The 25,097-nt window shown below is 39.4% G+C and overlaps 1 protein-coding gene across 10 annotated transcripts in view; it reads left to right on the top strand.

The window, feature by feature from the left end:
* ZNF521 (zinc finger protein 521) overlaps window positions 1–25,097 on the top strand; it is a 229,385-nt gene that overhangs the window by 711 nt on the left and 203,577 nt on the right. For 2 of the 10 annotated variants that reach the window (XM_015618586.2, XM_015618597.3), the window contains exons 2-5: window positions 583–637; window positions 16,883–16,945; window positions 17,991–18,050; window positions 23,627–23,806. In XM_015618586.2, coding sequence (XP_015474072.1) covers window positions 583–637; window positions 16,883–16,945; window positions 17,991–18,050; window positions 23,627–23,806 — 358 coding nt within the window. Of the gene's footprint in view, window positions 1–582; window positions 638–1,646; window positions 1,829–16,882; window positions 16,946–17,990; window positions 18,051–23,626; window positions 23,807–25,097 lie in introns of those variants that run through there. The other 8 variants (XM_015618587.3, XM_015618588.1, XM_015618593.3 and 5 more) reach the window with 8 other exon arrangements.

Below are 25,097 nucleotides of genomic sequence, written 5' to 3'. Positions count from 1 at the left end.
ATATATATATATGTTTTGTGCAAGTCTTTAATCAGCTTTGGGATTTTTCCTTCGTTTTTTGCAAACTGCACAAAGAATCGGTTTGTAAACAAATCAAGAGGATTTTTTTTACACTTTTTTTTTTTTTTTGGCAAAGCGAATAAGAAAAGCAGATTATTTTCAGCAGGTTTTCTTTTTTTCTTCAAATTATCCGCTTTTAATCGAATATGTAAATTCTCGAGTAAAAAGAAATTATACTAACAATTGGACTCATTTCCCCTCTCTCACTGCATTTGGGGGGCTTTTTTTTTTTTTTTTTTGGTTGAAGAACTGAAAGTATTCTGCTTGATTTGGTGGCTTTTTATTTTTTTTTATTATTATTTTTTTTATTGAGTGGGGGGATCGGGAAAGGGGGAGGGGGGCTTGGAAAGTTTTGGTTGCAGCTGCCTGGCCAAGCCGCTGAGCCCCCCAGCCAGCCGCCGGCGGAGACAGGGAAGGGAGGGCAGGAGCGAGGGAGCCGCCGGAGGAGCGCAAGTCTTGCAGGGTCTCCTCGGCTGCGAGGAAGTGTAGTTTCTGATAGGGCTGAAATTGAAACAACTTCAGCTGTTTGCTTTTAGGATGTCTCGCCGCAAGCAAGCTAAACCAAGATCACTCAAAGGTAAGTACTACCCCCCTCCCTTTCCTTCCCCCTTCCCCCTCCCCCGGCCCGCTCTCCCGCGAACGCCGCGGTGGGCAGCCCCAGCCCGGCTCCGCGGCTCCCTGCGCGCCCGCTCCGGCCGCGGCAGCCCCGCACCCTGACCGCCCTCGCCGCGAACGACCCCGAAATAAAGATGGGGAGGGTGTGTGTGGGGGGATGGTGGGGGACACCCCGACCCCAAACGGCCGGCGCGACCCAAACTCGCCGCGCTGGAAAAGTTGCCGCCGGGCGACGCGGTGACAGCCCTCTGCGGCAGCCCCGCGACCCGGCCCGCCTCCCTCCGTCCCTCCATCCATCCCTCCCTCCCTCCGCGGGCGCGGGCGGCGGCGCCGCAGCCGCCCGCCCCGCCAGCAGCGCTGCTTTTTAAAATAAACGATACACAAGTTGTGGGCTTCCTCCCCACACCCCCCTCCTTCCCGCCCCGCTCCGCTCCCGGCCCCGCTCCTCTCCGGTCCCGGCGGGCGGGCGAGGGAAGTTTCGGGGCGGCGGGCGGGGGTGGGGCGGCCGAAGTTCCCGGCGCGGGGCCGGAGTTGGGGCTGTGCAGGAATGTGGCGCCGGCTGTCACGTGAAGCGGCCCCTCGCAGCCCGGGGGGACATGTGTGAGGGGCGGCGGCGGGGGACTTAAATAAATAAGCCCGCGCCTAAATACATAGTTAAGGGGCGCGGGAGGGGGTGCGGGGGTGGTGCCGGGGGGAGCGCACCCCGCTAGCCCCAAGTCGAAGGGACTCGTCCCGGACCCCCCGGAGGAGGCGGGGGGAAAGCCCGGGACCCGGAGGAGGACAAAGGGCGGCTTGTGCGGCTGTGGAGGAGCCGGCCGCGTCCCGGCCCGGGCGCCCCCTCCTCCCCCGGCGGGCCCCTCGCCGCCGCCCCTCCGCCCGCCGCGGCGCGGAGCGTCTCCCGCCCGCCCGCGCATCCCGCGCCCCCCGAGGAGCGGGCAGCTCCCCCCCCGCCTTCCCCGCTCCCCGTAGGAGCCGGTGGCCACCCCCCGAGGAGCCGGGAGCCGCTGGGCGGGCAGGGGCTTCTCCCCGCCGGCGAGCGGGGAAGGCGGCTGAGGGTGGCTGTCACCTCAAATAAACATCTTTGGATGGGCGCGCTCCTCCCGGGCCGGTCTGTACAGTGCAGTGAAGTTGAATAAAACCTGGGTGGCGTCAGGTCAGAACATCTATAAGTTGTCTATTTTTGGGGGGCAGGGGTGTGAAGGGGGGAAAGGGGTGCGAGGGGGAAAGGCCATCGGAGCTGAGAGGCAGTGGTACGGCCCGCGGGGCTGCCGGTGGTGTAGGGGCGCAGAGCCCGGCCAGCCCCGGCCGGGGAGGTGACCCAAGCCGCGCCGTGGCAGGCGGCAGGCCTCGTTTCCTTCCCGGCTGGGCTGGCGAACACCAGGAGTTAAGTGGCTGGAAACCAGCACAGTTTCGTAGTTAGAAAGCAGGAGCGGGGTCTGCTTTTATGGACCTGCACAGGAGGACCTGGCAAAAAACTGCGCTCCCTTCCCTTGAAACAACTCTTTCTAGGAGTTCCCTTTTCAAAGTCTTGTTGACTTCAGTGAGCTTTAGAGCAGGCTTCAATTCTTTTTTTTTTTTTTTTCTTTTCTTTTTCTTTTTAATTTTTTTTAAACTCTCCAGATACTTTAGAAGGGAATAAAGGGTGCCTTGAATTTACTGCTTTACCTGCTGCTGCCGTCTGTATCTAGTTTACCGAAGTTTGTGCAGTTCAGTGGTGCTTTTGTTTGGTATCTTGTGAAGAACAAACGAGCCGCTCTTCCCTTTACCTTTTAAAAATGATACCACAATGAAAGTTCTGTTGCTTGGGAGCACGCTTATGTTCCGAGCTTCCCAGGGAGGATTTATTTGTGTGCGCATAAGTGTTTTAGAGCCAGTAGGAGAGCAACCAATTAGCTATATTTGCAAAAAGATGCAGGAAAACTTTAACTGAGCGGTAGTCTTAGACCTCCAAGTATTTAAGTGCAAAGGAGTAAAGGTTCAGAATTAATTGGCAAATAGAGGAAATTGTTCTCCTGTTAGACATTGGGCATGTTTCACTCGTGGTGATTTGTTACATGTGTTACAGAGAGAAGTTTTGTTTCAAATATCTTCCTGTAAACATCACTTAATTTAAAACAAAAGATACAGCTTCCATTTTATGTGGAGGTATGGGCTTTGCCTTTCTTATGCACCAGTTGCCTGAGAATACCTAAAATGAGTAAACAGCAACATTGTATGTTTCAGATGGAGTAGCTTGGATTTGCTGACAATAAAGTACTGACTTGAGAAAACCACTTAATGTTCAGGATGGAGATGACAGAGATTTCTTTGCAGAGTCTTATTTACTATTTTTCAACTAAAACCAGGCAGTAAATCAATCATCATCTGTAATTATTGCTGCAGTAATTACCTTTGGGGAGTAGGTTATCATTCTTGGTGGCCTTTGTTCAAATATCTCTTTCATTTTCCCTGTTTTATTTTTCTTGAATCATGTCAGTTTCTGAGTGGATTAATAGTATTCTGAAAGCAGTCCGATTGTGAGATTTCTGAAAGGGCTAATAATGTGATTCATCTGAGGAGCTGAAAGATGCTTGTATAGACTAGCATTTAAATTCATGGATAAGAGTTTGCCCATCAATTATTACATCTCCATTTTTAGTGAACAAACAAAAGCTGTAAGTAATGTTGCAAGGAGAATTTGAACTGTACCTTCAATGCAGCACTTATTTAAATTCCTGATTTCTTAAGTATTACTGATTTAGTCAGTACAAAACGCAGTTCTACAGATAAAAATAAACAGTATTTTAAATAGCTTATTTGAAAAACTATTCTTTGAATGTATGTAAATGAGTTACTTAAACTCATGAGCGCTGTTTTACATCTAAATAAAATATGGAGTTACACATTACATTTCCAATTTGTCATGTACTTAGCAACCCTTTCTGGGGGGAAGATATAAGAGATATTTTTGATATGTCTGTCACTTTTGATAACTTAATTTGAAACTTATATCTTAGGGGAATACTGATACAAGGCAGGTAAATACATTAAAACAAAACGACAATTGAGTTTTTCATATTGAATGCATGAAACTAATGTTCATCTGAAATGGTGGATGTTAAGAACTAGTTAATGAGTAAATTTCTTTTATTTCTTGAAAATAGACTTTTTTCAATTACCCTGGTTTCTGTTTACATTCCTTTTATATTTATTTCTCTCTATCCTTTATTTTTTTTTTCTTTTTTATATTTTTTTTTTCCTTTTCCCTGTTTTGATTTCTTGCCAACTTTGGTCTGACTATCCCCCAGCAGTTGGTGAAGATTGCATCTCAGAATTGTACCTAGGAAAGAAAATAGGCATGGCTAATGTTAGATAAGCCACTTATAATTTAAGAATAATAAAATCTTCTTTCTGAAGAAAAATAAGTTTTAATTATTTTCTGTGGCAAGCACTGTCTCTTACAAATACACTGCAGGTTTGTGGCAAAAAAAAAAAAAGTCTCAAAAGGAGAGTAAATGACAACTTTCTGAAAAACTGTAATTTGAATATCTTCCTTTACTTTAGGAAGGAGGAATTAAAGTTCAACTGTCGGGTACTTTAAAGCAAGGGAAGGCTCAGTTGCATCAAACTCATCAGTCCTGACCTATATTTCATTCTACTGATTAATTTATCCCATTTCCTTGGCTAGTTTCTGAAAAAAAAAATCTATTAAGTATCATTGACCTGATCAAAATCACCTAATGCATTTGGTGAGGAAGAGAGGGAGGATAGCTGGAGAGAAGCAGGTGGGGAAAGAGAAGCCGGAGATACGATACTCGTGTACAAGCCCCAAAAGAGGCACTGTGCAAATGAAGGGTATCAAAGAAGGGCAATTGTTATGACTCCTTAAACTCCTGACATCCAGGGGCAGAGCCATTCCCTAAGTAAAACTATGGTAGAGACCTCTGTGATGAGAAGGCAAAGGAGGGGGCAGAGCAGCTTCTTGTATCTTGTTTAACTTGGCCATTATGAGTTGTAAACCTTTTTTTGTGTCTTGGCATGATTTGGAGATATCACACTTGGGTTACCGACTGCCTACCCCCCCTCCTTCCTTTCTGGTTTATGGGGTTTTACTTATAGGAGGGCTTGAGGTTTTTGGTGGTGTTTTTTTTTTTCTTTGCTCTTACTACCAGCTTTTGATGAGAAAGTTTGTTTAGGAAAAAAGTTACAAAAATACAGTCACTTGCAAAGAAAATTCAGTATTCTTTACACGAAACTGAATGTAAATGTAGTTCTACTAAATGTTAAATACAGGTTTCTCTAAGCTAAAGCCAGGTAATATTCATTACTACGTTCAAAGTTGCCCATGAAAAATCATTGAAATGGCAGTTGTTAGATAAGCTATCACAAGGAAACTAGTACAGCTCTACATGTTTACTAGAAGTGCTGATCTCTGATTTCTTTTTGTGGAAAAAAACCCAAACAACCTGTGGTTTTACTTTAAAGTGAATTTTTACTCCATGCAATTTTGTGTCCTACATGCAGAAATAAAATTAGTAAATGTTAGTTCCTAGAAAGATGAGCAGGATACATTTCTCAGTTTTATTTTACATACCCATGCTCTGCTTAAAGAAGGCTTCTATCTTGAAATATATAAGCCCAGAATGTCTCCTCAAGTTGTTCCCTGTTTTTGAGAAAACCTAGGTAATCTTTCCATCCTGAATGAATTTACAACTGCAGCTCAATTCATGCAGAGTATCGGTGGTCTGAGCAAATATATCTGTGTTTTAATGGGACCTGTTTCCTCAGCACAGAATCCAAGTGAAAGGATGTTTCTCATGCAGAGGTGCAGGTTTTGTGGTGTAGTACCAAGGAAGGTAGAATAGTAATGGATTAAAAGAAAAATATTACTAACCAGCAGCATTAGTTCAGAGAGAATTTGACATTCGGATCCCCTTCCAATAGTAGCCTTTACATTTCTCTGTCAACTGTTTGAATGTTTGATTGCAGCCCCAGCCCCTCCCTGGCTTCCAAATTGCATGGGCTAGACTCAAAAGTCATGAGATTGTCTGCTGATTAGACTATAATCAATCCAGCATAAACAAAAACAGCAATTAGTATTGGCATTATTTCTGTGAACTTGACTTCAAGTTTTGGTATTATTGGTCCAAAGAACTTTTTCTGAACAGGCTGTTTTCAGGAACTGTGTTATTTTGGCATCATCATTTTATAGGGAGGGAACAAAAAATTCATGAGATTCCATTTGGCCTGAAAAACAAAAACATCTGTTTGATGCATGAGTAAATTGCTGACTTCTATTTGGCTATCCAAAAAAGGGCAAAAATTAGGATACCGAACATAAAAGAGTACGTGAAAAAAAAAAGAAAAAGAAATTATAAAGAGGATTTAAGATTAGCATCTTTTTATAATGTGTGCTATTTATAGCCTTCTCTTTTGGACTTGCCAAAACATGCCTTTATGTATTAAAGAAATCCTTAACAACAAAAACATCCCTAACTTTTAGTAATATTAATTGACTTTGGCAATGCATAATGATATTGATGGTCTTGATTAGCTGAGGGATTACAGTAATGCTGCCCAGTCATTTCTGGGGCCAGCATGAGTTATATTGACCATCATTGTCTGCTGCTTGGGGTTAGGCACCATTAGAAGTGAACATCTAAACAGCTACTAGCTGTACTGCTAGTTTCCACAAAGGTGAAATCTTGTGACAAAGATAATATTAAGAGGTTTAGTAAGGCTGCTGATGTGTTTGGATTGGTTTGATTTTGTTTTCCTGAGTAGCTGTTAACTTGTGTAACAAGGGAAGCTGTCAGTATGGAGTCACTTATCTAACATGTGTAGGATAACATTATCCAACATGATCTAAGATCTCTTGAAAGGCTTTATGTTGCTCTATAATTCATTCTGTCTAATTTACAGCTGGTTTAATAGCTCTCAATTCTTTGTTCTGAAACACAATTCAGTATTTTCAAACTTGCGCATTTTGAAAAAAAAATAAATCTTCCCTTTGAAAAACTGTGCATGAGGAAAAGATCCAGAAAAACTGTCAACATTTTATGTAGACCATATGGATTCAGTATTTTTTTCCGTGTAAAATAATTAAAATAAGATATTTGGAGGGTTTTATTTTAGATTGATTGAAACAAAGTTCTGATACCCTAAGACAACCTCCTAGAATCTTTTCCTAGCCATATTTTACAATTTCTATTGGTTTCTGCAGGGTTACCTGAGCTCAGAATCAGTCCCAGCTGGGGGTTGGGAAAATGCATTATTTCACTTAAATCAGAACTGTGGCATTTATATGTACATATATATAAATATTTCCCTGAAGGGACAACAGACAGATCTACAAAGAATTTGGCCTGTTTTATTTGGTGCTGTGAAAATGTACATGTCTGTTTTCAAATACATTTTGTAGAGTGTTACTACAAAGCTTTAAAGTTTTTCAGTTGCTGTCTTTATAAAAGTTGGACAGCACAAGAGAGGCTTTTAAATACTTTTAAATCATAATGTAACATTTGGCATAGAACTCTGACAAAAGATGGATGTGCAAAGACCAAAAGAGGTGGTGAGGTTTGTTTTTGTTTTAAAATTAGACAACTTGGGTTCTATTTCACCTCAAGTATGAGTAATTATGCTAGTTTAGCAATTATTAGAGATGAAAGAAATTCTGTTAGATATGAGTCTCCTAAACTTCAGTAGCTTTAGTTTTAGCCAGGATAATGATCAAGGAGTAGTTAGCCATATGCCTAGGGACTATACTGTAGCAAAAAAGATACGGCTGATCTTGGGGGTATCCTTATTACAACATGTTATAATTAACATTTTCATTCAGCCCTCCTACTTCCCAAAAAATCCTCTTTATTTTTTTCTGTGCACTCATTGGTAAGACTGCACAAAATTGCTCTCTTTCAATGGATTTTTGAACCAGGACAGTTGTCTTCCATATTTAGAATATTAATTAACACTGGTCACGGGGCTTTTCCCCCCCATTTCATGTTCCTTTAGTTTCAGATGCATTTTTTTCCCTCTATGCTGAGTAATTATTAAGAAAAAAGACGTTGAAGTTTTTTTTTCCTCCTCCTTTTTAGAATTTAGTCTAGGTCATACATGTCCTTCTGCAGTGTGCACATTTGAGTTTTAGATTTTCCTTTTTGCTAGGGTGATGCTGTGCATGCCATACTGCAACTGTTCTTTGTACAGCTGAAACCATAGAATGTGTACTCAAAAGGGTTGTAGGGTTGCTACTTACCCGTTCTGTACAATTAAAGCCCAATGAAGTTTTAGAAATTTTGAGGGCTTGTTCTCATTGTGGTCTCCCTCCTTTTTTTTTCTTTTTTTTTTTTTTTTTTTNTTTTTTTTTTTTTTTTTTTTTTTTTTTTGTATCATAGGGTTAAGGGTGTTTTTTCAATGAGTGGTTTGTCTGATACTTTCACTTTTAAATATAGGTACAATTAGGTGCAATTTTTCTTTGGAAGAGTAGGAATTCTAGTCCTTCAAAATTTCTTAAATCTATCTATCTATCTATCTATCTATCTATCTATCTATCTATCTATCTATCTATCTATCTATCTCTCTATGTCAATATAGTTGCATTCCCCACTTCTTTATTTAATGTGATATGGACTTGCTGTAGTTCTTGAAAAATGCAGTATCTAGCTAGCCTTAAAAATTTGGCAGTGCTAGTCCTTAGTTGGACAGCTGGCTGAAGCAGAACACCTTTTTGTCCTGAGGAAAAATGGATGGGATGTTGATAGTGAGGATTTTCAGTGTTTTTCTTCTGCCCCAAACCTGATTTTTTGAGAGCTTATTCTCTCATGCAAAGGCAATAACCTGGAGCATGAATTTTATCCTTACCTAACACAAATGCAAAACCACTCTCTAGTTTCTCACAGAGATGCTCAGTGTTCCACACAAATGTGGAAAAGCTAGAGCTCTTCTGTGTCTAAATTTCCTGGCTTTTGTGTACAGTCCCTGAGACCTGTTGTACCCTTACTATTTTTATGTTTTGTTTTGCTGGGAAAATATATTTCAAACAATGAGTTCCTTGATAATTGATTTTCTAGTCTCATTTTTCTGTTGTTCACTTTTTTGGTAACATATCAAGTTCAACTTCCATTATTGATTCATTCACATTTTGAAAGCAGCTTTAAAAACAAAAATAAAATACCTGCTCTGTTTCTGAACTGGATGATGTGATGTAGTGAGGCAGTGTCCTTGGGAAGACCAGGCTATGCTTTGATCAACAAAAACTTTCTCTGGCACTGAATTATGATGGCTGGGTTTTTTTTTCCAGACAGAGTCAAGTGACTTTCTAACTTTTGACAGTGGCAGTAGGAAGGAGGAGGGGGTGGGGAAGTTAATTATTTTCCACCTCCAAAGAATACAATTGTGAGGAAGGAACTTTCTGATTCACTGGTTCCAGGACAACAGGATGTCAAGATCCATGCCTGATGTAACGTTTTCACTCTGAAGATGGGAGGAGGAAATGGGTTTGTATTGGTCTCTGCGTGCAACCACTGACTGGGAAGGGATTGTGTTACGTGACTTATAAAGAGCTAGAGCACAGGAAGAGATTTGGTTTGCAATTTCTGGTGAATCTGTTGTTGAGTAGGAGACTTGCATGTCAGATGCAAATGTAAATCAATGAAGAAAGGTCAGAAGTCTTTAAGGATAAGTAAAAAATAAAAATTTTTTTAAAAAAAGGGCTTGCATGCTACAAAGTGGTTCATGCTTAGATGCTGATCTGCTTAGTTTGTAGTTACCTACACCTTGCATCAAATTCTTGGATTCTTTATATGGTTCACAAGTAAATAGGGGTTTGTGAATGTTGTTGAGCAGAAATTATTTTAAGGAGGCAGCAGGAAAAACTTGGAAATAATAATGTGTCTTAGCTCCTCCCCTGTCCTAGATGTGGGCATCTTAGTGCAACAGGACATCTCATAGCAGTCACTTACCTGACTCAGGTTTTGGAGGTAAAGATAAAATTCCTTTCCTCCCAGTCTAGAGCAAATTGAGTTGGTGTGCTGCTGCTCTTCCTCTCCTTTACCGAAGAGGGAAAATCTTTGCTCTGCTGGGATGTGAGAGGCAGGAGCTCTGTTTTGTGCTTTGTCTAAAGGTGTTTTATCTGTATCTCACAGGGAGGACATCAGTCATTACACAGCAGCATATTGTGTTATGAGTGTGAGTTGCCCTGTTATTTTTGTCAATGCTGTTCCCCTTTTCAAGAGTCTAATTGTTTGTTGGACAAGGGGGTGAGAAAGAGCAAGAGCATAATCAGGGCTAATAGTTTGAGTACCGTGAAGAAAAAGGGGAGACCTGGGTCCTGGTGTGCCAGGTACTTCCTGCCACTTCTGATGAATTATGTCAGGGCAGCTAGGATTGGAGTCCACTTCCTGTGATGGTGCCCCAACCGCCAGGATAAAATATCATGCTAATTCTTATTGTTTCTAGTTCAGTGAATATTGTAGATGAAGTATGGTAGCTTCAACAGCAATGAATGAGTGCACTTCAAGTCTAAGGGTAAGTGTTCTTTATTAGGAAGCTCACGATGTGAGTACAAATCCTTCTGATGGAGGAGAAAGTTCAGCTGGTGCCACCCACAACCTGGGTGAGTGATGTAACCAGTGGATGTGGGCAAGAGGGGAAAAGGAAGATGTATTTCAACGCATACATTTTCTGCCAGTGTTTTGTAGCAACCAGGGAAAGGTATATGGAACTCCCAAGGACTGGCCCATAAGACTGCATCCAAACTCAGGGCAAGCAGGAGAATTCTTAAGTGCCTACTATCCAGCTGTGGTGGGGCATCAGCCAGTTTGATTTCAGCACAGAGAAAGCCTTGGTGGTAAAACCACAGGTACTGCCTGACCTCGGTGGCATCTGAACAGAACTGCTGACAATGTAGGTGCAGCATCCCCTCACCAGTTTTTTGGCTTCTAAACTCCTCTGTGGATATACATTAGATTGATGTTGTACATGATAGAAAGTCATCTAGAATAGAGCAGTGAGTCTGAGAGATCAAAAATTAACTTATAAAACCCTAGTATACAATAGAAGGAGATCTCTGATAAATCAGGGATAATCTCAGTTGAAAGGAGGTAGGCAGTTGGTTTGGTTTTTATTGAGTCAGGTAAAGGTATGTTTCAGGTAATAGAGCTAAAGCATGCAGCTGTATTTCGGTTTGGTATTGGAACAGTGTCAGACAGCCCATAGTCCTCAATTTAGGTGTTCCATTTTGGCACATAAATAAATGATTTAAGTTTCAGAGGCAAGGATCATCTACAATAACCTTTACTGTAAGTCTTCATAGCCCTTCTTTATATCACCTGTCTTCAGACTTGTGTGATGTTGGTTTCTTTGAGGTTCTGTGATCCATACATCAGTTTAATTCCAATTGCTCTCTCTTGCTGAGTTTAGACTTTTGTAGACAGTGTTTAATGAATTTCCTGTTTTCTAAGCACAGTTGTAAATACAGTGTTGTAGAAGCACCAGGAATTTGTGTTTGTCCTGTTGAGTTAGAAATCTGAGGTGATACATAGCTTCAGGATACTGAGAGGAATTACTCTGAATGTGTTCATGTTAAGTACTCAACTTGGTAATTAGGGTTAAAATTTATCTTAGCCTCCTAACTTCTGTCCTCCCCCAAAATGGACTGGTTTCCCACAGCATATTGTCAGGAATGGAGGTGGAGTACTCGGTCTAAGACAGGAAAGACAGCTTAAAGTCCTGACCTTGGTACTAAGAACTGACTCCCTCTAGCTTTGCTAATTCTCACTGTGGTCCTCAATTTGACTCCGAGATCTATTATAATCTGTTACATTGCATGGTAGAGAATCTTAGGGATGACTGAAATTTACTTGGGGTTTATAAAAAGCTCTAAGATTCTTTGGAGAAAAGTACTTTTTAAAATATAACCTCATTAGTTTACTTAACAATAGAAATATTAGTATATGTATATGTGGTTTAACCTTTTAAAAGGATGCATAGTTATGGAGGCAAAGTTAGAATTTTGGACAGGATTAATTAATCTATGACTTCAGCTATCCCAAAAAATATATACTCCTTCCCCCTACCCAGCTTTGGGGTTTAGAATTATCCCTCTGCTGCTGGAATGAGCATCTTCTGCCTTTCTTGCACACAGTGTTATGTAAAACTGGACGTCTTTAGGCTGTCACATTTGGATACCGTCATCCTTGAGATCAAGGGTTGGAAGAATATCCAAAGGATTTCTTAAGCATAATTTCTTTCCACTTAAGTATATTTATTACTTTTATGTTTATGTGCTGCCTAGGAAAATACTTTATTTTAGCATAAGAATAATATTTTCCAACCACTGCAGTTTAATTGGGAACTCCTAATTCAGTCATTCTACTAGAAGAACATTAGGGGAAAAAAAACAAGCTCAGTGTTGGGACAGACTAAAGAGAGGAGTGAAGAATATGAGTGCTATGAGGGACTTTGTCTTCTGGAAAAAGCAAATGCAAGAGGAAAGAATGCTTTATATAAAAGGAATCTTTTAAGGAAAATAATTTCCAATGTCAAGAGAATATTGTTACAATGCTGGGGGGGAGTAGAAATAGGAAAAAGGGTATGTCACAGCACAAAGGAAAACAAATCAGCCATATAAATATTCATGCATGTGATTAATTGGACTTTTGTAAAGTTGTGGCTACGCACAGAACTGGTTTTCAATGGAGTTCTGGAATATAGATATTTGAAATGTTAATATGCCAATTTCTTTTTTCCAATTCTTCTAACACTAAAGTCATTGGGAGGATATACATTTGACAGTCAAATTGGTAATCTGCCTAGTAGCCTATAGACATGAGTTGATGCTAGGTGAAGCTGGTCAGAAAATAATAATACTTTCTTAGTATTTCTGGGCTTTTTTGAATGCCAGTTATCTTAAAGGCCATTATGAGGCATTCTGAAATGTTTGCTGAATTCCAGAAGTCACCCACTGAATTGTTGCCACAGCAGGTGTGAAAATCCTGTGCTGGTATGTGTCAGCCAGAAGGGTTTGAAAGGTGAGTCGTAGACACCAGTGGTACCTAGGGAGAGAAGAAAGCCGAGGGAGGTGTAGCCCTAGCAGGTGATTCATTGACACGTGATCCTGAATTTAATTCTTCTCTGTAACTTCTTTAATTTCAATTTTGTATCCTGACTGAACCCTTGTGGAGACGTATTTCCACAGCATGTTATTGCAAAGTGTGAAACATCTTCAGAATCCATTGACTTTAATAGAGCTAGAGGATACTCAACGTCCCCTGCAACTGGCTCTTAAATTTGCCTTCTGCTATATGATTAATCTGTCTGCTCATACTTAATATCTACCTGTAGATGGTGGCAGTACGAATGTCCTCTTGTTTTTTTATGTGGCCACGAGGAGAAGCAGAGAGATACTTCCAGAAATTACAGTCATTTGTAGATACTGAAATAATGGCACACACGTTTTATTTCTGTTCTGTCTCAGTAACTCAGTAAATTGTGTATTGATTATGCTAATACAGCTAGTGTCTCTATTACTTGTCTGCAGAAATTATTCAAACATGTAGATTGAAGATGCACTTGGCAAAGTTACCATCCTAAGAAAAAGGCTTTTGTGCAAAGATGGCTTTAAATTGAATTACTAATCATATGCTAATGGAAGTTTATAGATCAAGTATTGAATTGTACAGAATGTAAAGTGCAAGGTAAAAATATGTATTCTAAACTTCCTATCCTGACAGTCTTAGTTGTTACATTAGGTTTATTTTCACATCTCTCAAGGAATATGTTTTATGAAGGGATAAATCAATAGCAATCTATTTTTATAGTTTATTTTGGGATATGTAGTTTCTCCTGCTTTGTTTACCAAGCTTCAGAGAGGCACAGGCATTTGGGGCAGTTATTTTTATTTATTTATTTTTTTTCAAAATATATTGATCTACCTAGATTAGAAGAAACCAGACTTTTTTTCAATTATCTTTTGCTTTTATTTTATTATGGTTTGTAATAGGTCAGAAACCATAAATTTTAGCCAGAGTTCTCCAAAAGGCTTCCCTTTCAGTGAAAGTGTAATTTTCCACATTTCTAATTTTATCCATTTCTTTTCTGAACAAGTTTTTTCCAGGCATCAACCAGAAATGACTTGCGCTCTTCCTTAGGGTGCTAAATCTACAGATTAACTTTTCAGAGAAGGGGAATCCTGGTTACTCAGTAGAATATGAATGAGATTTTGCAAGCTGGAAAATCTGTATATGTTTTGTAGCAACTTTAGAAAGTAATCTTCCTCCTTTATGGTCCAACCATGAGTCCCATGAACAGACTAAACAAAAGGGGTGAAATCCTCATTGATCAGCAGGTGTTGCTGTAGAGCAGTCAGGAGCTTAATTTTAAATTTAGGACCTCTACCAAAATTCCCACAGGTTTTCCTCATTGGCTGTCCTTGATGGTTCTACTTGATTCCTTGCATTGTTTTGGTTTTTTTGTTTGTTTTTTTTTGTTGTTGTTGCTGTTGGTTTTTTTTTATTCTTTCTTTAGAAAGAAATAATTAGTCTTAATGCTGACAGTCAGCAGCCTAAGCATGAGATGTGCTCTGAACTGAAACCAGGGCTTGCCTTGGACACTGGCTGTACCAAAGCTGAAACATCTTAACCTTTCACATGGATACAGCTTCAGTTTAGAGATATGTTTTTATTTTTATTTTTTTTAAGTAAAAATTTAAGAGCTGGTACCTATCCAACCCACAGCTTTTATAATGGCAGATAGAACTGACATGTCAGATTTCTTTTCCCTTACTAATATTCTTTTAAATTGTTCTCAAGAAGTCTGGTGCCACAGTTGTAGAGATCTAGTCCTTTTTCTAAAATTTTATTACTTGGGGTTCCTGTTTTTGTTTCTCAGAAGTTGTCCTGAGAAAATGGGTAGTAGGAAATTGATCATTTGTTGTTTTAAGGAACAGATGAGTCAATTGAGAAATATTACTACAGCTAACAAAGCAGGTGACCTGTGGTCATAAACATGTAGTTGTAGGGACAAGGAATATTGTTGCTTTCATAACAACATGTATCTAGAAGTTTTGTTCAGCCGTAACATTTCTTGTTCATACTGGATTTATATAGTATTATTCTGCTTTTCTGAGGCTTCTGTATTCTGGCTTCATTACACAGAATTCATCTTACCTTATGCTAGGATGTAGTATATGCCATAATGAAGGTGTGCAATTACAGATTTAAGGTATCAATAATGTTGATGTTTGAATTAATAATAGTGCATACATGCTACTCTTTTATTTGCATATGATCCTTGTTCCTTTTTTAGTTACATGCCATGCTCGTGCTAGAGAAAGGGTTTTGGTTAGCAAAATTTAACTCATACCTTTGCATAGATTCTGTTTAAAGGTATTTATGTTTAAAGGTTTCCTCTTCTGAAAGAAAACAGTGTAGTTAATGTCTAAGGGAGGTTAACATTGGCTGCAAGTCAGGCTACCTTTCGTAGTCAGCTGAGTTTAACGGTGGCCTGAAAGCTGAAATAGCACTGAAGTTTTCAGAATCTGTTACTGAAAAGGTGTTAAGTGCTAATCGAGAGGTTATCTGATGCTACCAGCTGTAGCCTACTTAATGTAAGGAATACCCTTGCAAGTTGGAGGAAAGAGCTAACTTAATGCAAAGGAAAATGAGATGCTATTTTGTAGGTGACTCGCTAATTCAGGTTTTGTAGAGTAGATTTCTTTTCCTTTTTACCATATTTCCCCCTAGATACGGTTTTATTTTTCCTGACAAGTATGTCAGTCTAATTTACTGTTATTGGCAAGTCTTTGTGCCATGGCCTGTTTGATCTACTTATTTCTGTTGCGACTGAGAATCTTTACAGGGATGAGCAAGGGTTTAGAAAAATGCTAATCACAACACTACCTGCTTTTATACTTGTTTTCTTTTTTAAGTGCAATAAAGACATAGTGGTCAGCCTTTGTTGAAAGCAAACCTCAGCTCTCACAGAATTTTCAGATCCCAAAATAGCAGGGAAGTTGTAAAATGTTTGTTTTCACAAGGCATATGCTGTCATGTTTTCATGGTACAAAATTGCATACCTGGAAACAATTTGTTAGGCAGTATCCATGTTTATTTTTTTCCATTTTAGGAGCTAAAAATGTTTGGTGTAGCTCTCAGTCAGCAGTGTGAAGCTGAGTACTTTTCACTGTGGAGTGAAGAGCAGTGAGAGATTCTGGTACTGCAGCTGGTGGCAGTAGACATTGAGGACAGAACAGCAGAAAAAATTAACTCTTTCTTTTTGGTTTACACTTAAAAGTGGAGATCTTGTTTACTTCTCAGCAAGTAGGCAGCTGGGAATTAGTTATTGAAAAGTTCATGTTTGAAGACCTCAGTTCCATCTTGAAACTTAAGAAATGGTACAGTTCTTAAACTGCTTTTTTGAACTGAGAAGGGACATTTATCATTGTTGAGGACAGCAGATGAGTCTACAACCTTTAATAAGGCTGATTAGTAGGTGGTGATGATAAAAGAGAGTTTCCTCTTGAGGGATGGAAGAGTCGACTAATTTTCAGTTTGAGTTTGTTCTTAAGTACATTTTTTGGAAATACATCAGCAGCTAATGATGGACATAAATAGGGTCAGGTTGGGCTGCTGCAGCGGTTTTCCTGGGAATTTTGAAGGGGTCACAATAGATGGTATCTTTTTTTGTTGTTGTTGTTTTCTTTTTTAATTGCATACTAGTTTTACTCATTATTTTTCTTGCTTTACTAATGAAACTTACTGATCTGTGCTACGTTAGAGAAAAATCTTTCTATTTAGCTTAGTTTGCGTTTGACCATGCATTCCCCAAACCTCAGCTTTTCATGAGGTTTTCCCACTGCTTTCTTTGTCTGACTGGTTTCCTTCAGCTGTGAGGATGCTGGGCTGGCTGCTTCAGTGTAACAAAGAAAATCATACAGTGTTATCACAGCTGAGGTACTGGTAACATCGTGGCTGCAAAACACAAGTTCAGCTCATAAATTAGCTCGTAAAATAATATTTTGTGAAATACTGGACTGACTGCAGGGCTGGGGAAACTTTTATCAGATGTCTAGATGAGAAGAGTTTGCTTGCTAGCCACAGCTCTGGGACAGAGATACAGATTGTTCAGGGTCCTTCAGAGATTGTACTTGATTCTTTCTGATATATGCACTGTGTTACAAGTTTCTGGTGTTCTAAGAGTGTCCTTATGAAAACTGGTGTTTTTTTTCTAGAAACTCAGATTCTAGAAACAACCAGTTGTATGAAGCCTTGGGGTTGGCGGAGGAGGAAAAGAGGTACCTGTGGAGTGTGTATATGTATCTCTTCTTTTGCATATATGTCTAGATTTATATGTGACCCCTAAGTGTTGCACTCTCTTGTCCCAAGAACCAGGAAAAATACCTCAAATCTTTGGACTTTAAATTCAGTTGCATGATTATTTTTTGAGGTCTGAATTCTTGGGAGTGGAAATGCTGCAGAAGTGCAGTCTTTCCCCTTTCAGCTTTTTCCCCTGTGGAGGCAGAAAGAATTCTTTTCTCTCCGCTGTTCTCTAACTCAAAGAACTCAGTCTTTGGGAGAATAAAAAGGAAATGGTTCTGCCTTTTAGCTCTTCCCTTACTTTTGCTTTGGGAGAGTCAATCTTACTTAGGCATCGTATCAGAACGCAAGAGAACAGCGCTCTCTAATTTTTCAAAGTAGCAGCAGAATGGCTCTTGTTAGGTTCACTCACCCAACAAGTTTTGAATAGTGAATCTGACAAGAATTGTATTGTTTTTAGTTCTACTGCTCTGGAAAGCTGTGAGCCAAGGGAAAGATGCTGGCATGGTATATACAGTAAAACAGCATGGGGTTAGTTCTCCTTTGCAAGGCTGTCTGCACTGCTGTTTGCTACTGAATATAGGATTATTACTATTTTTTAAAGCTTGTGTATGAACTAGCACACACACCTCTCCCATCTGCCAGGAGAAGGCTTTCTCTTATCTGTGTGGAGCAAGCAGAATCTTAAAGCCCATAATTGTTCTCTTATTTAGATCTGTAATCAAATACAGTAAAGTGCATTGAAGACAAATATCGCAGAGGAAATTCGATTTGTTTTTTTAAGCCATGAAAAAGATTTGGTCACTCTGCTCTCAGATTTGTAGCTTCCATACAGCAATGTATTCTGTCTTGGTCTGGTCTACACTTTCGCACTTTGCAGTGCAGCTTTTCTTGCCCGTGTTGTGCAAGCATTGCTGGCTTTCAGAACTGAGGCTGGTGTAAAGATGCTTGAAACACTTCAGCTACCTACCTAACATCTTTTTTGTTTGTTTTGTTTTTGTTTTGTTTACCTTTTTCTGACAGTAGAAGAAAATGAAACAGAGGACCATCAGGCAGGTGTGGGACACACAGCCGCACAGACTGGTAATGCTGAATTCCTTCATTAGTGCTTGCTTACCATTTGACAACAGTGTGAGGGATTTTTGTATCGGGGTGTTTTTGCAAAGCCTGCACTCTTCTTTCTCTGTTTTAGCTTAGAATGCATTCTTGGGGCTTGCAATGGAGAATAATGTTCCTCTCCCCTTACCTTTCAATTTCTGACAATTAGAAATTCTGCCTTTTATAGGTCAGCTGACTGAAAGTGAGATGCTTCTAAAATACAGCATGCTTTTCTTTTTTTCTTATTTCCTTTTTAGTTAAATTTAATCCTTCTCTACATTCCCCATGTAACCACCACCCCCCATGCCATTTCTGATAAACTTTATTATTTATTTCATTTAAACTATTTTTGTATTTCTAAAATATGTGGATAGGTGTGATTTCTTTAAAGATCGTTTGTATAATTTCTTGCCAGAGATTAATTAAGGGCTCTTTAATTTTAGTAAGTGAGATTGGGTGGACAAAACTGTTGTTTGAGTCAGGATCACAGGGATAAATATTGTTAACAATCATGAAGAAATAACTGTCAATTCCCCAAAACAACAAGGGCTTCTTTATTCTCTAACATGGTTCAGAGAATGAAAGAAATAATTTGTTTCTGTCTTTGTTACTGGTTTCACTGAATTTTATCTGAAGAGAAGGACTGACTCATCTGAATAGTCTTATTCATTCAGCTGAGGTCACCTTTTGGAGTAAGGGCTGGCTCCTTAAGGATATTCCTAGAAGGCTAGTCATGTCTGAATATGTGTAGGTAATCTGTTTGAGAACAGCTGGAATTATTCCTCTTACGAAGGTGAAGACTGCAGTTAATTTTTTCTTCAGCTTTATATTTCTGTGTGGTGTCCTGTGGACTTGTGTTTGGTGCCTTTTATAGGTTCTAATGGCTTTGCGCATAAAGTGGATTGTTTGAAGAGAGTAAATAAAAGCGAGGGAGTTCTTTGCCTTTTTAATGGGAAATTTCTTAAACTATTTTCAGTGTACATGTGTCTCCGTTTAGCTACCTGCAAATTCTTGAAAAAAGCAGACTTTTCCTGCTGTAGACACATGAAGTTGAAAAATAGGAAACTGCAAAGCCAGAGATGGATGTCAAGGAACGGTGGCTTTTCTGCATTTCTATTTTTTTTTCTTAAAATAATTCTCAGTGGTTAAGTTGCATTGCTAGTTCTTTATTTACCATCATGTCCTGTGTTGTTCTCTGTTCATTTCTAGGCAGGATTCTGTTTTTCTGCATAGGAAGAATGCAGTGCCGATATTAAAAAGCCTGATAGAGCAAGCAGTACAGAAGGCCTGCACTGTGTACACACTGCCAGAAGTTTTTATAGTAATACTTTGTATCTAAGCTCTGGCTCTAACCATTAAATGTGCTTTTTATAGAGTACCAAGTTATAATGTAGTGCAGCTACGGCATATTAATCTTACTGCAGAGATTTAATGAGGCAGTTGTTTTGCGATGGACACTATTGGGAGCAGAGAGCGACAGAGTTTTACTTTACCACTGAGCTGAAGAAATATTCCTTGCCTGGTAATAATTATAACCACATGATCTAAGTTTTCCTTTCTTTTGCCAGCACTTTTCCATGCAGAAGTGGCTTGGAAGGAGGTCTACTGCAAGGCAGTGAAATGGATTGGAAAGGAGGCTGTTTTCTTGGTAGTTTGATGTTTTAGTTGGGATTATCTATGGATCCTTGCAGCATAGGCAGAAATATGTAAGATGAGTTTCAAGAATACAGACAGTCTTTGCCAGTCCACTGAGATGACTTTTAGATATTCATTACTTTTACTTGACTTTTATATGGGTTATAAAAAGTAAATGTGGTGAAACCTCATTTTTACATGGGCAGAATAGAATTTCTGCTGGTTGGCCTTAAACCGCTCCCATACTTGAAATTAATTGAAGTCCATGGCTTTATTGCCTCCAACACTTTTAAACCAATGCAATTTTTCATTTTCCCCGAAGTTGCAGTTTTATTAGACCAAGTTACAGCAATAACATCCCTTATGAGAAGGAGGAAGAAGGGAAGGGGAGAACCACCTGCCAGGGAACATAGTAATGAGAAAATCATGCTTCTTTTAATTTCCATTTATAAATATTGTTAACATAATCAGGAAGAGAACACAACTGTTCTTTCTCTCTTTTATTTTTAAAAGTGCCTTAATAGGCAGAATTTATTTCTCTTTCCAAAAAGCAACCTTCATTCATTTCTACACTAGATAATTTCCAGTGGTATCTAAAGGTAGAGAGGATGTGTGTGTATTGTTGCTGATGGGTTTTGAAAAAATTTAGTTGGTGCATGAGCAACCTCCAAAATAGGGCAGAGAAGCCTCTGGAAATCACAGTGGTATGTGCAGATGTTGGGAAAAGTAATTTTACTATGAACACCATCTTATTGACGGAATTGTGGCTGTGATTGTTGCAGATACTGTGGAGAAAGAAATGTGGGAGATGAATGACATTTGCCTTGAAGCCTATATGTGAGCCTGAGCTTTGAACAAGAGGTTAAGGAGAAAGTACAGATGACTGCATTTATAAAATATTTTATTCTACTATTCCAAAAGAGCTGCTCAAATAAGGCAGCTTATCCTCAATTTAAGTAACTGTTTAAGGTTAGACCAGCTCTTGATGGAAGATATTTGTTGTTGCAACAGAACAGCTATCTATTCATAAAAACTCCAAATGATATTTGCTCTCTTTAAATATCTTTTTATTTTGGTGGTGACATCTCTTCACAGAAGCAGATCACAGTGGAAATACATTCATTGAGAGGGGCTGAGACTGCCAGAACTCATTTCACAAAGCTGTCATAGGCTAAACTCGAACCTAGGTCCCAGAGGGTCCCACTTAAGTGTTGACCTAAAAACAAATGTGCCAGTTGGCTAGAGCATGTATTCTAAAGTTGCAGCAGAAGGGAATAAGCTTGACTGACTTCTGTCCCTGTAGAGTTTATATCTGCAAATGCAGAAGGAGAAGCAAAACATTATTAGTCTTAAAATGATTCTAATTTTAATAACTGGTCGCTAAGTATGAAGCTTTAAATTGAGTGATCCTTTAGGCTTTTGTGCTCTAAGGGGTCCATGTGTGCCTACGTTTGTGTGTGTTTTTGAATTCCTGTAAAACACAAATGTTTCTAAACAGTGAGTCTCGAGAATTCCCTCCCCTCCCTTTTCTTTCCTTCAGCACTGTACTTAAAGCAGAGTCAGACACTACCCTTATTTTAAAACAAACAGGTCTGTAAACTTTATGTGCAGCATTTAAATACTCATGTTAAAATTCAGACCTAGTGCCTACATTTCCCTGAGTGCTGTCAATTTTATGAGATGAAACTGGGAGCTTGAGCTGAACAACTAATAGTATGCAGCATGCACATGCTGCCTTCCAACAAGTGTTTAATGATGTTGGGGTCAGTTTGCAACTATTAAGACAATTTCTGAACAGTTAAGTCATTTTCTGAACTGTTTAGAAGCTTGAGATCTCCTAGCTACTTTTGTTAATCTTTCAAACTATTTAGGAAAATGAAGCAATAATAGAAGTTATTAGATTTAGAATATTCAATAATGGCTAAAATGCCATAAAGTCTTTTTATAATTCGCATATGTTTTTTGGTTTTTGAATTTGCAGGTTACTTTTCTATTTGGAAGTAGCTGCCCAAGTGGAAATTTCCACTCTTGAAAGAACCTTGTGGATGTAATTTGTCATGCAAGGACTCAGTGTATAGGCAGGGCTTTTGCACAGCAAATATATTTGCTTTCAGAATGTGTTTTTTATTTTTTAAAATTAATCTGGTTTCTCTCTGTAATATAATTCCCTTAAAAATAAATACTGCCCTTTACCCTTGTCAAAGAAATTCCTTGGTTTTGATCACAAGCCACATGGCATGAGAAAGACTTCCTGACATGGGTCATTTCCAGTCTCTGCTTGCGGGTCCATCTGTGTTTGCACAGTTGAAGGGCAGGGTGCAGCAGTATGGACCAAAGCATACAGAGAGATGATGAGAGCTCTGGCCTTGGTTGTGGGCAGCAAGAAACACAGGAATGGCTGTGCCCAGATGACTGTGGGGTGCTGAGAGCGGATGTGAGTGGTTTAAAGTGGAATTGCCTTCCTGTTTCTCCTCACACACCACCCCACCCCTAATATGAATGTAGTGTTGGCGTGTTTTAGTTTCTCTTCTTCCAAGGAGTTGTGGGCGATCCTAATCAACTTCAGGGCTAGATAAGGTGCATTCACAGATACCACCTCTCTGTTCCCCTGGCCAGTGAGCCTACTCCTGGTTACTCACCCGCTTGGCTAAAGAGTGTAACATCTTAAAATGTACTTGCACAATCTCCTGTTATTATGTGAGTTCGTCCTTGTTTTCTAAAATGACTTATTTCGGTCTCAGCTCTCTCAAATGTCTAAAAGGAAAGATGAGGCAGCCAAAGCAGAAAAAGGAAAAGTGGTGAAACACTTGCATTCCTTTTGCTGGAATGTGTACAACCATTTCTCTTCTGCATTTCACTTGTTGTACTGTTGTTCCCAGGGAAAAACAAAGTTAAGTGCCAGCTTGCTTTATTAGGGAAGGCTGATTGGTTTATTTCTGTCTTTGAAGGAAGCTTTTAGTAAAATGGGAAAAAAGTCAGGAGTAGTTAAAGCTACTGTGTTCCTCCTCAGAGGAAGAAGAAAAGTTCTAGGCTACACATTATCTCACTGAGCTGGTCATCTGCAGAACTGAGGCAGTGCAGTGAGCTGTGAGGTGTCTCTGCACACATGGGTGTGTGGTGAGGCTGCACGTTTCTTCCAGTTATATACTTCAGTTGGGCTCAGGACTGCTGATCTGAGGCTGGAGCTATCCTGCTATCCCCCAAATGCCTGTTAATATGTCAACCAGATAAAGCTTTCTTTGTGCATTCTATATCTTTTATGCTAGAGTAGTTAGTTTCCAGTTTTCCCATGATCTGGCAAACACAGGAACTTGATAAGCATTGTCTTTAACTCATACACAAGTTCAGAGCATGAGTAGCATTTTGACCCAGGGTATAATCTTTCCAGAGCTTTGTTTCTGTCAAATAGTGTGGTGATGGAGTACTGGAGTGGGTTGTAAAATCAAGATTAATTTCATGTTTATGTAAATCAAATTTGTTAGTCTCTTAATTCTGGTAATTTCCTGTGAAACACTGTAGTTAACAGTGAAAAGAAGTTCCTGCACACTCATTGATTTGATTTTTCTTTTCATTGAAAAACTAATTGCATAGGTGGTTTATCCCTTCTTACGATGATCAAAGCAGCTTCAATAGCTGTGATAAAATTGACAAACCTAACACTGGAGTGTGGAATAGCTTGGGTGAAAAATGGAGCTGCATTTGTGGGAGTAGAAGGGAAATTTGCTTTTCATTGAGATTAAGAAAAAAAAAAAAAAAAAGGAAAAAGCCGCTTTTGCTTATTTAGCAATAAATTCTACAGTGTGCTGCAGGCCCATTCCAGATAGTTTTCTTCTCATCATTAGCACAACAACCTATTCTGATTTTTTTTTTTTCCTTGAATGTTCTCCTCTTACATGCCTGACATCACAGTCTTGATTTTCTTTCAGACCCTAACTGTAAACTAGAAGACAAGGCAGAAGATGGAGATGTGCTAGACTGTAAGAAAAGGCCGGATGAAGGGGAGGAGTTAGAAGAAGAAGCTGTGCACAGCTGTGACAGCTGCCTCCAGGTGTTTGAGTCACTGAGCGATATCACAGAACACAAGATTAATCAATGCCAACTGACAGGTAAATAATACTTATCACTTTGTGGCTTTGTGCACTGCTCTACTTCTGATTCCCATCCCCTGCTTCTGATATCCCTCCCTTTTCTGTTACTTTATTCCTGCACTTGAATGCTTGGTTGAGACCTTTATAAACAGATTTTGGGACAAGATTATACTGCAAATGGAGCATTATAAATTTCCTTAGTACCAAAGGATATATGATTGCTATGTGTGTTTTCTAGATTCATACTGTACAGCTTTCCATGCTTTGCTCCTACATTTATTTTGCTAGGTCACTTGTGAATGCAGAGGGCATTTGTAAGTGGGGCTTAAGTGGTATAATGTCACATAATGAATGAATTTGCACAATGGTCTGTTTCAGATCTGGGATGGATGTTGTGTTACTCTAATCTGTTAGCTACAAACGACTGTACAGTAATCAGTAACTGAAAGTTGAGAGGAATTAAGCTAATTGTTAGAGGAGAAAATAAGATCTCAGCTTCAGTGAAGGGGCAGAACTGAGTACTGGTCAGACACTACTGAATTGAGTAGAACTGAGTGAATAGACCTGTCTACCACCTAGATTCCTCTTTGAAATTATTGTAGAGAGCCTCCTTACTGAGAAAACCATGTGAAACCTGCTGAATTTAAATTTAGTAGGTTTTTTGATGATACACACTGTAGGTCCAAACAGGCTCAGTGTCAAGAGAAGGATGCTTATATTTTTAATTAGATAGTGTTTTATTTTTAGCCTGTACAGTGTAAAATGTACTTATTGTGTAGTGGAGTTTTTTTAAAACCTTTCTTTATTATGACTTTGTAAATAAGAAGATTACCTTTCCATTTGGGGATGCTTTTAGAAACTGTCTATGTGTGGTCATGTTTGGAGAGCTTCCTGAGTTTTGATTCCAATAGGTCCATAGGCTAAGCCCTGTCAGAATGAGACATAGAAGTCAGATAGCAGTATCACTCTTGAGGATGAAGAGAGAAAAGATGATGAGCAGAAGAGGAGTAAGTGGGCAGGAGCAGAAGAAAGATTGAGGAAGTAATGTGGATCTGTCAAATGATTTTAATCCTCACTTCAAGTTATGGAAGATGGAAATCTGCTGCAGCAAGAAGTGTTTACTTTTATTAATGTACTGCTTTGCCTTTTCTTGCCTGTAAAATGTATTTCTGACTTGAGATACAATCAATTCAATCATTTTCTAATCACTCATACAAACTTCCAGAATGTATTTTTCTACAGTGCTCATGATTTCTGGCAGTATGGATATTCTCTCTTGACTTGAAATAACTCAAACATTTTTCTCTCC

The sequence above is a fragment of the Parus major genome, chromosome 2, assembly GCF_001522545.3.
Source record: "Parus major isolate Abel chromosome 2, Parus_major1.1, whole genome shotgun sequence".
Classification (NCBI taxonomy): domain Eukaryota; kingdom Metazoa; phylum Chordata; class Aves; order Passeriformes; family Paridae; genus Parus; species Parus major.
Note: the sequence above shows the minus strand (reverse complement) of the source record. Positions and strands in the feature narration are given on the sequence as shown.